We start from the raw sequence: 9,994 nt of genomic DNA, 5'->3' as shown, positions 1-9,994 counted from the left end.
ATTTTCCCCCGAGGAGGGGAAGGGGAAAAGGGGAAAGAAGGGCGGTTTCTTTCCCACTAAACTCACGCTGTCTGTGCCTGGCTGTGGTCAGGACTCCCCTTTTTTCGTCGATGAGCACAAAACTCTCCGATGAAATCTGAGCAGATTGGGGCTGGAGACAGAGCAGTGTGCAGGCAAGCCGAGGCCGGAGAGCAGCCAGATGACCAGGTCGAGAGCAAAACGACCTCAGAGCTTTTTCCAACACACACCCCCCTTGCCTCCGTTAAGGCAAAAAGTGAAGTGCCACTTTCCAAGGAGAGGAGGGGAGAAAAAAACTCCTCAGGAGCCCCCCCCAGCCCCAGAGAGAGCTGTCAGGCTGGAATGTAGTTCTGCCAGCCAGCTCCTTTGGGTAGGTAATCACCCAAGGCAGAAAACTGTCCTCCCCATTCAACATCCCTCCCCCACAGGCAGCAGGGGAAAGAAAATTCTCTTTGGTTTTTTAGAACAAGTAAACCCGTGACACTGGGGAACAAATCCCCCAATGTATTTCCCCCATCTCTACACTGTCGTCTCCTTTGAACACTAGGCTGGGCAGGGATTCTTACTGTCATTGGATCTCTGTGAACACAAACGGAGCTGTCCTTGGGGGCTGAATGACTGCAAGGCTCATAAGTTAACACAGCAGTGAGGACTTGTGCTCCACATCCCAGCAGCTGTGCCACAGGGAACTGTGTTACTGGTAAATTTCATTGAATCTGGCACAATGCTACAGACAGAGCCCATTCATCCTGGGTTTGATCCTACTAATTTTCTTCTCATCGAAACCCCCTTTCCATACTTGTTGGGTTTAACAGCCTTTGCAACACCTTGCAAAGCACCATGACACAAAAGAGCTGGTTAATATTCAAGGATCACTTCTATCGAGCTCAAGAGAGTTTCATCCTAAAAAGCAGGAAGTCAGGCAAAAATTCCAGGAGGCCTGCATGGATGGCTTGACAAGGAACTTCTTGTTCAAACACAAAAAGGAAGCTTACAGAGAGTGGACGCAAAGAAAGAAAACAGAAATGTTATCTGGGCATGCAGGGGTGAAGTTGGTAAAGCCAAAGCCCAAATGGAACTGAATCAGGCCAGTGATGTCAGAGACAACAGGAAGGACTTCTTTAAGTCTGTAGGTGACAAAAGGAAAAGCAGGGAAAATGTGGGCCCATCTCTCAACAAGATGGGGGAGCTTGTTCCACAGGACAGGAAAAAAGCAGGAATACTGAATGTGTTCTTTACCTACGTCTTTCCTGGCTTTCCCAGCCTTCAGGGATCAGGACAACTGACTTTAGGAAACCCTGTTCCAAAACAGGACTTGGACTAGAGCACCTTAGTCTTTCCATGATTCTGTGCAGAGGGTGAGCAGTGGCCACCAGCAGAGCAGGGCCATACCCACAGTGCAGCCTGTGCAAAAGCACACACAGCATAGAGGGGCTCCTCCGCAAGAACCAACGGCAGTCGCCATCAAGACTCCAGGATGTGTCCTCGTTTTCTTCTGTTCCCCCTGCCGGCTTTGCTTCTCCCATTCCCCCATCCCAAGGCTGTCCCTTCTTCTTCCCTCTGCTTGCCTCTGGGACAGGTGGGGACCTGTCCAACTTTGGCAGAAAGGGCACAGCTGCCAGAACTGTCCCGACATTTGAGGAGAACTGCTGCGTTTGGTGACAGAATCGGAGCTCTTTGGGCCTAGGTGGGAGGGATGAGGAGAGTCATATTTTTGAAGGTGTCTTAAGGCTTTCTTCCCAGACCGGGAGTTAAAACTTCTCTCTCTGTCCTTGCTCTGAGTGCAAATCAGTCCAGCAGACATTTTCAAGGCTGAAAGAGAAGCCAGGCCTGAAGGCCGAGCCAGAGCTGTCCTCTGCTCCCTTCAGCTCTGCTCACAGCTTCATCTTCAGCCTGTCCCAGAGGCCAGGCAAATGTGTGCCCTTCCTCCGGGAAGGCTTGAAGCACAGTGGTGTTAAGATCATGGCCTCCAGGTGAGCTATTGCTACTACTCAGTTGCCAGACTCTTGCAGTGCTTTCGAGCCCTCCTCTTTGTGTTCTGGGCAGAAGATAGTGAGTAAACTCCTGGTAGCCTTAAAACACAGGCAAATCCCTGATCCTGTGGGAAGCAGACTGGTTTGTAGCCCGTAAAGAAAAAGGGAAATTTCTTCAGCCTGCTTGCAGTCCATTGTAGCATCCCTCCCCTGAGAAAGCTGGTGCAGAACTTCTGGTCCTTCACTTGGTGTTGTCATTGGGGCAAAGTGGGACAAGATGTGTTTGAAAGTTTCTTCCTGCTCTGCTGTGTGCTGCCTGTTGGCTGGTGGAGCAGCAGAGCAGAAATTCACTGTTGGCATCTGGTAAAACAGCAGGTGAGAGCAGTTGTGAGGGGGAGAGGGGGTGAGGTGTCTGCTCTTCAAGAGGGACAAGACAAAGGAGTTGGGGAATTGTCCTGGAACTCTGGCATGGAAGGCTTGGAGTGCTGGGTGGGCATTTCTTGAGAGCTGTGGTGGCCCCCGCCTGCTTGGGCTGGGATGCCACTTTATCCTGAGCCTCATTTCATGGAAGTGTGTCCAGAGGCAGCCTAGCTCCAGGCTTAAGCAAAAAGCCAGAGCGGGTGATGCGGGAGTGTGGTGGCAGAAAAAATGTTTTCCCCCTAGAGTTATAAAATGGTAACCCCCAGGGGGTGGTGACCCTTGGGGTTAAACCAATGAGCACTCCTGCAAAATATAAACATATCAACAACCAGACTGGAAAAGAAGGTAGTTGTAGTAGTTGTTGGAGAGGTGGCCATGTTGTGAAGCCACGAGCTGAGGGGCCCGGAGCCCCACTGGGGCTATGGCCTCCCCCCAGCCCTTGGGCCCTTGCTTGCAAGTCCCAAGCACTGCTACAGGGACTTGGAACAGTATAAGACTGGGCTAAGTACCTGTAGCTGAGAAGGTGGAAGTTTTTTTCTCCACCATGAGCAGCAGGAGCAGCGGCAAAACAGCGCTGACCAAGGAGAAGTGGCAGAGAGCCAAGAGATAAGAGAGAAGCAGCAGAGACAGCATGCAGCCAAGGAAAACACAGAGTTATCTGAAAAAGAAAGAGAACCGGCAGCAGAGAGAGAACAAAGCTCTACAGAGAGAATGAGAGTTTGGGTAAGAACTGAAATAAGTCCCCAAACCCCTCTGAGACCTCCTAGATAGGAGGAAGATGATGGACTCTTACTTAAGAAGAGTCTTAGAGTGCTACAGCACTGAAAAGAGAGGAGCTGAAAAGCTCAGGGCTTCCCAGAGCTGAACCGGGACAGCCAAAGGAATGCGGAAGAGGGCTTCGCCCCCCCTGCTGCTTTGAGACAGAGCATGGGAGCTCTGCAAAGGGGGCTTGAATCCCCTGAAGATAAGGACCGTCACGAAGGCTTCTGCACTTCGTTGATATGACGTGGTGAAGCGACCTTTGTCCCAGTGAACGCAGCCCACGGAAGAGAAGACCCTCGCTTGGAGTGGAAGGGCTGAGGGGCTTGGATACCCTCCTCGTGTGTACTGGCAGAGATCCAGCTACAGCTGCTGCATGGAAGAGAGAGAGATAGACTGCTACCCTGGAAAGACTACTGCTCTGAGAGTGGAAAGGATCTCTTCCTTCTTCCCTCCTGGACTTTTATTTGGAGAGAGAAGAGATTTGATCCATTGTAAATACTGTTTTATCATGGTAGAGGTAGTTGAGATTGTATATGATGTATTATAATATTTATTTGTATCTGTAGAGTCATTGCAATATATATTCCCTTCCCCCCATTTTGAGTCTTGTGTGGTGTCTGGAAAACCCATCTCACACTGGGCTGAGATGTGGGAGGGGGTCTTGGACTAGGGAATTAGATTTCGGGGCTCTCAAACCATGACAGGGAGCTGCTCCAGCGCCTACCGCAGCCTCCGGCCCGGTGGGAGCGTCCCGGGCCCTGCCCCGGGCGCCCTGAGGCGGGGCAGTGCCCACTCCCGCCGGCCACCCTCACAAGGCCCAGGCCGCCTCCTTGCCACAAGGCCCAGCAGGGCCGCCCTCACACCTGCCCCGCCCTGCCCTGTCCCGCCCGGCCCCACCCTGCCCCGTGGCCTCTGTCACACCCCACGCTGACGTGCTGAGCCTTCCACCAGCCATTGTGACGCCACAGGCGCCAGTCGGGCACGGCTTTGTTGGTGCCCGCAGCCGGCGCTCAGAGCTGCTGTAGCCTCTCGGGGAGCAGCAGCACATCCCGCTCGGGGAGCATTGCGCGCCTGCATCGCCGTCTTGGCAGCTGCAGGCCACGACCACTGCGCAGGGCGACCTCGTCTGCCTTGTGCTTCATACCCTGTGCCCGTCCTTATTCTCGCCCCTTTGTCACCCTCCCCCTAAACCTCGCCCCGTCCCATTCCTCATCCCCACTTGGCTCCCGGCAGCCCGCCGGGGCCTTCTTGCCCTTCCTGCTGCTGGGAGCTCCAAGCAGGGCCATGCCGTGGCTTCTGAGCAAGAAGCGACGGCAGTCGCCCTCCAGCAGCCCCAGTGGGCAGCCCTGGGCTGCCACCAGCTCCAGCAGCGCCTCCCAGCTCCGGGAGCAGGGGCTGGGCAGGCTGCACCGCGCGGCCGCCCGCGGTGACCTGGGCTGGCTGAGGCGCTGGCGCTGGTACGTCAAGGTAGTCGGCATCGACAGGCCAGACCAGGAGATGCGGTGAGTTCTGGGCCACGCTGATGGCACACCTTGCCTGCTCCTGAGCCAAGCTGCAGTAGTCCTCGCCAGCCCTCTCTTAGGGACAAGGCTTGAAAAGTGACATTTGCCCTGTCAGCTGGGACAGGGAACTCTTGAGCTTTTCACTGCTTGCAGCTGCCGCCCGGGCTCCAGCGCTGCTGCAAACGCGTGTTGCCCACCTGCCCCTTGGCCGTGCTCTCTCTGCAGGGCTGTTCTGCAGCTGCTCAGCCCTCACCTGTTCTCTTCTGCCCTCTGGCTCATCAGGGCAGGGTTGCAGCAGCAGCAGCAGCAGCAGCAGCAGCAGCAGCAGCAGCAGCAGCAGGAGCAGAGTCCGGGCAGGGTCCCCAGGGTGTTGGGTACAGACACAGCTTGGGCTCGTCCTTTGTCTGTCTGGGTTAAGAGAGTCTGTTTAATTTTTAGGACACCTCTGCATCTGGCTTCGGCCAATGGCCATGCAGATGTCGTCAGATATCTGCTAAGGAAGAACAGCCAGCCCAACCTCACTGACAACTTCAAGAGAACGGCCCTGATGAAGGTGTGTGCAATGCCTTCTGAGCTTGGAGGTGGGGCTTAGTGCTGGGGTGTTAAAGGGGAGGTGTCTGGAGGGATTCCTTGCAGGGCAGGGCCATAGAAACACACCTATTGCAATGGGCACGGCACAGCCTCTGTTAGCTAATCTTTGAAGATGGTCTTCTATGGCAGCACTCAGGAGCTGGAGGGAGTTGTGACAGAGGGGGATGAAAAGTTGGGAGTCTTTCCCTTTTGGTGTGTTGTTGCCAGGCAGTCCAGCAGGAGCAGGAAGAATGTGTTGCTGTTCTGCTGGAACACGGTGCCAACCCCAATCTGGCAGACGCTGACGGCAACACTGCCCTTCACCTGGCTGTCCTCTCTAAAAACACAGCTGTAGCAGGGCTGTTACTGGAGCATCATGCCAACAGTGATGCTCAGAACCAGGTAACCTTGGCACGGGGCTAAAGCTGCTCTTTCCAACAGCTGCAGAGCTTGTCTGTGTCTTTCTAATGGGGATTCTCTCTCCTTTTAGTGGGGATTTACCCCCTTGAAACTTGCAGCCTTGCAACAGCACGAGGAGATTCTGGAGTGCCTTGTGAACAAAGCAGCTGACAGGCCTGCTCAAGCCCAGGGGGAAAGGTGAGGGCTTTGTCAAAACAGCACCCGGGTGTTCTGGGTAGTCTGCAAGTGTGACCCAGACGAGGGGCGTGGCAATGAGCTGGGAAAAAGAAGGAGCAGCCCCGTGGAAGCAGTTCCCCGTGGGACTGGTAAATGCAGGTCTGCTCTTGGCTGCTCTCCTACCTCAGGGGCTCTCGTCCTTTGCCCGCTGAGGTCTGCAAGAAAGCCTTGTCTGTGGTGCCCTCTCCCCACCCAGAGCCAGAGCCCCGGGGAAACTTGCCAGTAGCTCAGCAGCGTGGCTGCTCTGCAGGCCAGGGGGGTTTAAGGCACGGCAGAGTCGGTGCGTTCAGTGCTCTGAAGGGAAGCGTTGGGGGAAAGAGAACCAACACTGTCCCAGGGGACACGAGGGGCTCCGAGCGCACAGAAGGAGAAAACTTCCTGCCATGGAGATGGTCAGGGGGTCGAAGGGCTTGCCCTGGGAGTTTGTGCAACCGCATGTGGGGGGGCTTTGAAGAGCAGTGCAAGGAGCCCTGAACAGCATGGCCTGAGCTGGTAGCTGAGGCTGCTTTAGGGAGGCCCCTTGTAAGAGGAATTCTCCAATGCTTCCATGGACTTGACTTTGCTTTCCCGGAGCTTGTAGGAAAGGGGGGAAGAGCTGTTTTGGGAGCAAGCAGGGGAAAACTGATGCAGGATCAGACATGTTTCCGATGAAATTTTGCATGCTTTAGGACTGCTCTTGTGGTTCCTGGAAGCCATGAGGCTCACCTGGAGGAAGATAATCTGCGCTTGCAGGAGGAGCTGGACAGGGCTGGCGCGGAGGTATGGAAAGCCTGTCCCCACAGGGAGAAACCTGGGGGTGCCTGTTGCTTCCTATCCATCCTGAAAACGGACAAAACAGTGTTCAGTGTGTTCATTGGGGAGTAGAAGTGAAGCTTTGAAGGGACTTGAATGGATTGCAGTTCTTTGGGCAGAGGGGATGCACACAGACATGCAGCACCTGAGTTCTTCAGCAGCAGCTGGCTCCTCTCTGGAAAAGCTCCCCTGACAACTGTGGATTCTTCCCGTGATTTTACAGCTGCAGGAGGAGGAAGAAAAGCATCTTCAGTCTGAGCATTGTGTTCCTGACTTGAAGACTGCCTTGGATGACAAGGAAAGAGAGGCAGTAACTTCTTCCCAGGAACTGCAGGACCTCCTGTTGGCATCTTGCAAGACCAATCCGACTGTGAACCAACTGGAAGAAGACGCGCAAGAGTAAGAGAGGAACCCAGTGAAGTGAGGGGTCTGTGGCTTTGGGGATTGGGTGGAAACAGGGGGAGAGTCAGTGGGATTTTGAAGGACACTTCTGCTGTGGCTTCTGTTCCTTAGCACAGTTTGTCTGGCATTGGCTTTTCTGGTAATAAAGCTGTATTTCTTCTTAAGCTCTGCAAGTGAGAACAGCAGATTGGAAACCACTGTGCAGCAGCCAAGTGAGAGCGTTGAAGCCCTTCCGAGAGCCCTGCAAGCCTCTACCTCAGTAAGCTGGTCCTAAATTTGCCTTTCTGTGACTCTTGAGCCTAGTTGCCTATTTCTGTGGGGCAATTATCAGATGAAGTTTTCCTGGAGAGCCTGGGGAACTCAGCTTCTGCCTTCTCCTTGGCAGAGGCTGCTCAGAAAGCAGCCTGGTCCTTTCCCCAGCTGCTACAAAAGCCCTGAGGGTATTTGGTGTGCTGGACACTGGAGGAATTCTTAGATTCTAAATGAGGAGTTTCATCATGAGCTCCAATGGACCCAGAAGTATTGCTGCCAGAAGTGTCTCCCAAATTCTTAAGTAGGTCTAAAGTTTCTTCTTTCTGTTGGGGAATCTTTCAAGTGTTTCCTAGGCTCGTTTCCAGTAGATGATAAATACAGTTGCCATGGCCACCCCCTTGAGAGGTTTTCCCAGAATTCACTGCCTTTAGATCACGCTGAGTTTTCTTTTATTTTTCTGTGCACAGGGTGGTGAACTTTCCCAGCAGCTGGACATGGAGCCTAGAACAGGCATGCAGCTCGAGGTCCCAAACCAGGCTTTGCAAGAAGAGCTGTCCACTCTGCTTGGGAAGTGTGAACAACTGGAGAAGAGCAAATGTCAGCTGCAAGAAGAGGTGACAAAACTCCATCATGATTTGGAGACTTTGGTGTTGGATGGCAGCCAAAAAGAACAATGTAAAGGAGAGGTGGAAGAAGGAGCTGACCAGGAAATAAGTCAAAAGCAACAAAATGTCAGCCTTGCAAGTAATGTCAGTTTTGCAAGTAAGTGAATTTCTCCCCAGTGTCCACAAGTGCTACGTAAACTTCTCTTGTGGCCATGGTTTTTGGTCTTTTTCTTTTGCTCTTGTATTCTATGGGTTAGCTTCTGTCTTTGCTGAAGGCAGTGGCAGAAGGCAATCTGGTTGGGCAGGAGTGCTGTCATGGGTGTGGAATGTGCCGGCAGGTCCCTGAATGCAAAGGCTGCCCAAGGCAGATTCCCACTTTGCAGTGCATGGGGGGATCTCTGTGCACTGCTCTGCTTCTCACTGCTCATCCTTGAATGGGTTTGGCAACTTGCAGCTGTCATGGCCAGACCTACAGGTACTGCTTTGTCCTTGTAGGGGGGAAGGTGCTCAGAAAAGGAATCACTTAAATTCTAGGGGTGTGGGTGAGGGGGTGGAGGTGGGAGGTGCTCTTCTTGTCTTTGAAGAATCCTTTTGGACATGCCCTGCCCTACAGATCCAGTGCCTCTTCATTAGTAGCTTTGAAGCAGAGTGCTCATTTGGGCTTCTTTCCCAATGAAAAGAATTGTTTGCCCTGGTAGCTCCTGGGTTCTGCCTTGGTTGCTGCTGGGAGTGAGGAGGCAGAGCCACCTCTCTGAGTAAGGCTGGGCCCTTGAAAGTGGGTGTGTGCAATTTTGTGCTGGGCAGAGCTCTCTTTTTCTTGTGGTGGTTGAAGGTGCACTGTCTCCTTCAGGCACAGGCAACCCACCAGGAGACATTAGAAGAAATCAGAACCAGTCATGTGGAGTCACTGAAAAAACAGTTAGAAGACAGAATTAGAGATCTTGACTGTGCACTGGGAAGGACAAAAAGCAACCAAGCAGAAAGACCTTTTCAAAAGGAATCCACCCAGGCAGAAGTGGACAAGTACAAAGAGCTGTATCTGGTGGAAGCCCAAACCAGAAAAAGCCTCACCAAGAGACTGGAAAGGTAAGTCCATGCTTTTTTGGACTGGGAATAACAGACTCCTTTTTCCTCCTGCATTTTCCTTCTAAAATCCCTTTTCTGCATCTGGCCAGCATCAGGTGTGAAAGCAGACACTGGCTTTTGTGGGGAAAGTTCCTTCAGACCCTTCCCTTCCTCAGACCTGTCTTCCTTTCTCTTTAGAGTTCCAGCAGTAACCCCACAGCACCACCACTATGGCATTATTGGTGTCTTTTCAAGTTGAGGTTGTTTTAGCAGGCAGTCTTTCTGCCAGTCTCTACTCTCCTCATCCTGTGGGTGACAAAAAAGATGAATCTTGTGCCCTTTCCTGTTTGAATAAGGAGAGGCCTCTGGGAGAAGAGAGTTGGATTCTTGAATCCAAAATAAGGCGGCTCTTTCTTGGCTTCTGTTTTGGCAGCGGGTCTGAGGGTTGAGCTTTCCTTGAGAAGGCCAGGGTAGGCCAGAGTTCTTCTGGAGGTGACACTGGCTGCTCCTTGCACTTGGTGTGATTTCTTAGAAACAGGCCCTGTGAACAAGCTCAGATCAAAGGATGTGCTGGTTTTGGACGCTCTTCATGCCCTTGGCTTTTAGAAGTCAAGTAGTAGCCAAGGCTGTGGAGGGTAACTTTGCGAAAGCCTTCCTGCCAAAGATGACTCTGTGTGTGCTTGTGAATGTTTCAGAGCTACTGAGAGACTTGGAGAGGCCAACACCAAGCTCTTTTTGGAGCGCCACAGAAGCAGATCTGCAGTCCCAAGCAGCGCTGTCAGCAGACTTCTGACTGCAAGTCCACTTCTGGATTCACCTGGCCTGGGACATCTTGGCATCAGTTTGGGACTGAGCAGAAGTCTGGCTCTCAGAACACCACCCAGACACCTGTGGTAAAGCCCAAGACTTCTGCTCATCAGGTTTGTCCAGATTTTCCAGAGTGGTCAAAGGCCAAAAAAGATTGAAATGGAAGCAATGAGCTGTGGAACTCCATTCT

The 9,994-nt window shown here is 52.9% G+C and overlaps 2 protein-coding genes across 2 annotated transcripts in view; both read left to right on the top strand.

Moving 5' to 3' along the window:
- Positions 1-9,994, top strand: part of LOC127461967 (ankyrin repeat domain-containing protein 26-like) — a 64,546-nt gene that overhangs the window by 43,044 nt on the left and 11,508 nt on the right. The window lies entirely within an intron of this gene.
- Positions 2,383-8,097, top strand: LOC127461971 (ankyrin repeat domain-containing protein 7-like). The gene is made up of 8 exons (XM_051770229.1): positions 2,383-4,675; positions 5,114-5,228; positions 5,474-5,647; positions 5,736-5,842; positions 6,550-6,640; positions 6,897-7,072; positions 7,241-7,334; positions 7,795-8,097. The coding sequence occupies exons 1-8, from the start codon at positions 4,458-4,460 to the stop codon at positions 8,095-8,097; spliced, it is 1,278 nt and encodes a 425-aa protein (XP_051626189.1). The 5' UTR covers positions 2,383-4,457.

This window comes from Manacus candei, unplaced genomic scaffold (assembly GCF_025592945.1).
Source record: "Manacus candei isolate 608988 ecotype Guabito, Panama unplaced genomic scaffold, ASM2559294v1 h1tg000117l, whole genome shotgun sequence".
NCBI lineage: Eukaryota > Metazoa > Chordata > Aves > Passeriformes > Pipridae > Manacus > Manacus candei.
This window is presented reverse-complemented; position numbering and strand designations above follow the sequence as displayed.

Coding starts and splice junctions, on each gene's coding strand:
- LOC127461971 (XM_051770229.1), top strand. CDS start 4,458: ATGCCGTGGCTTCTGAGCAAGAAGCGACGGCAGTCGCCCTCCAGCAGC. Junction 6,641..6,896: donor TGGACAGGGCTGGCGCGGAG/GTATGGAAAGCC, acceptor GTGATTTTACAG/CTGCAGGAGGAGGAAGAAAA. Junction 7,335..7,794: donor CCCTGCAAGCCTCTACCTCA/GTAAGCTGGTCC, acceptor TTCTGTGCACAG/GGTGGTGAACTTTCCCAGCA.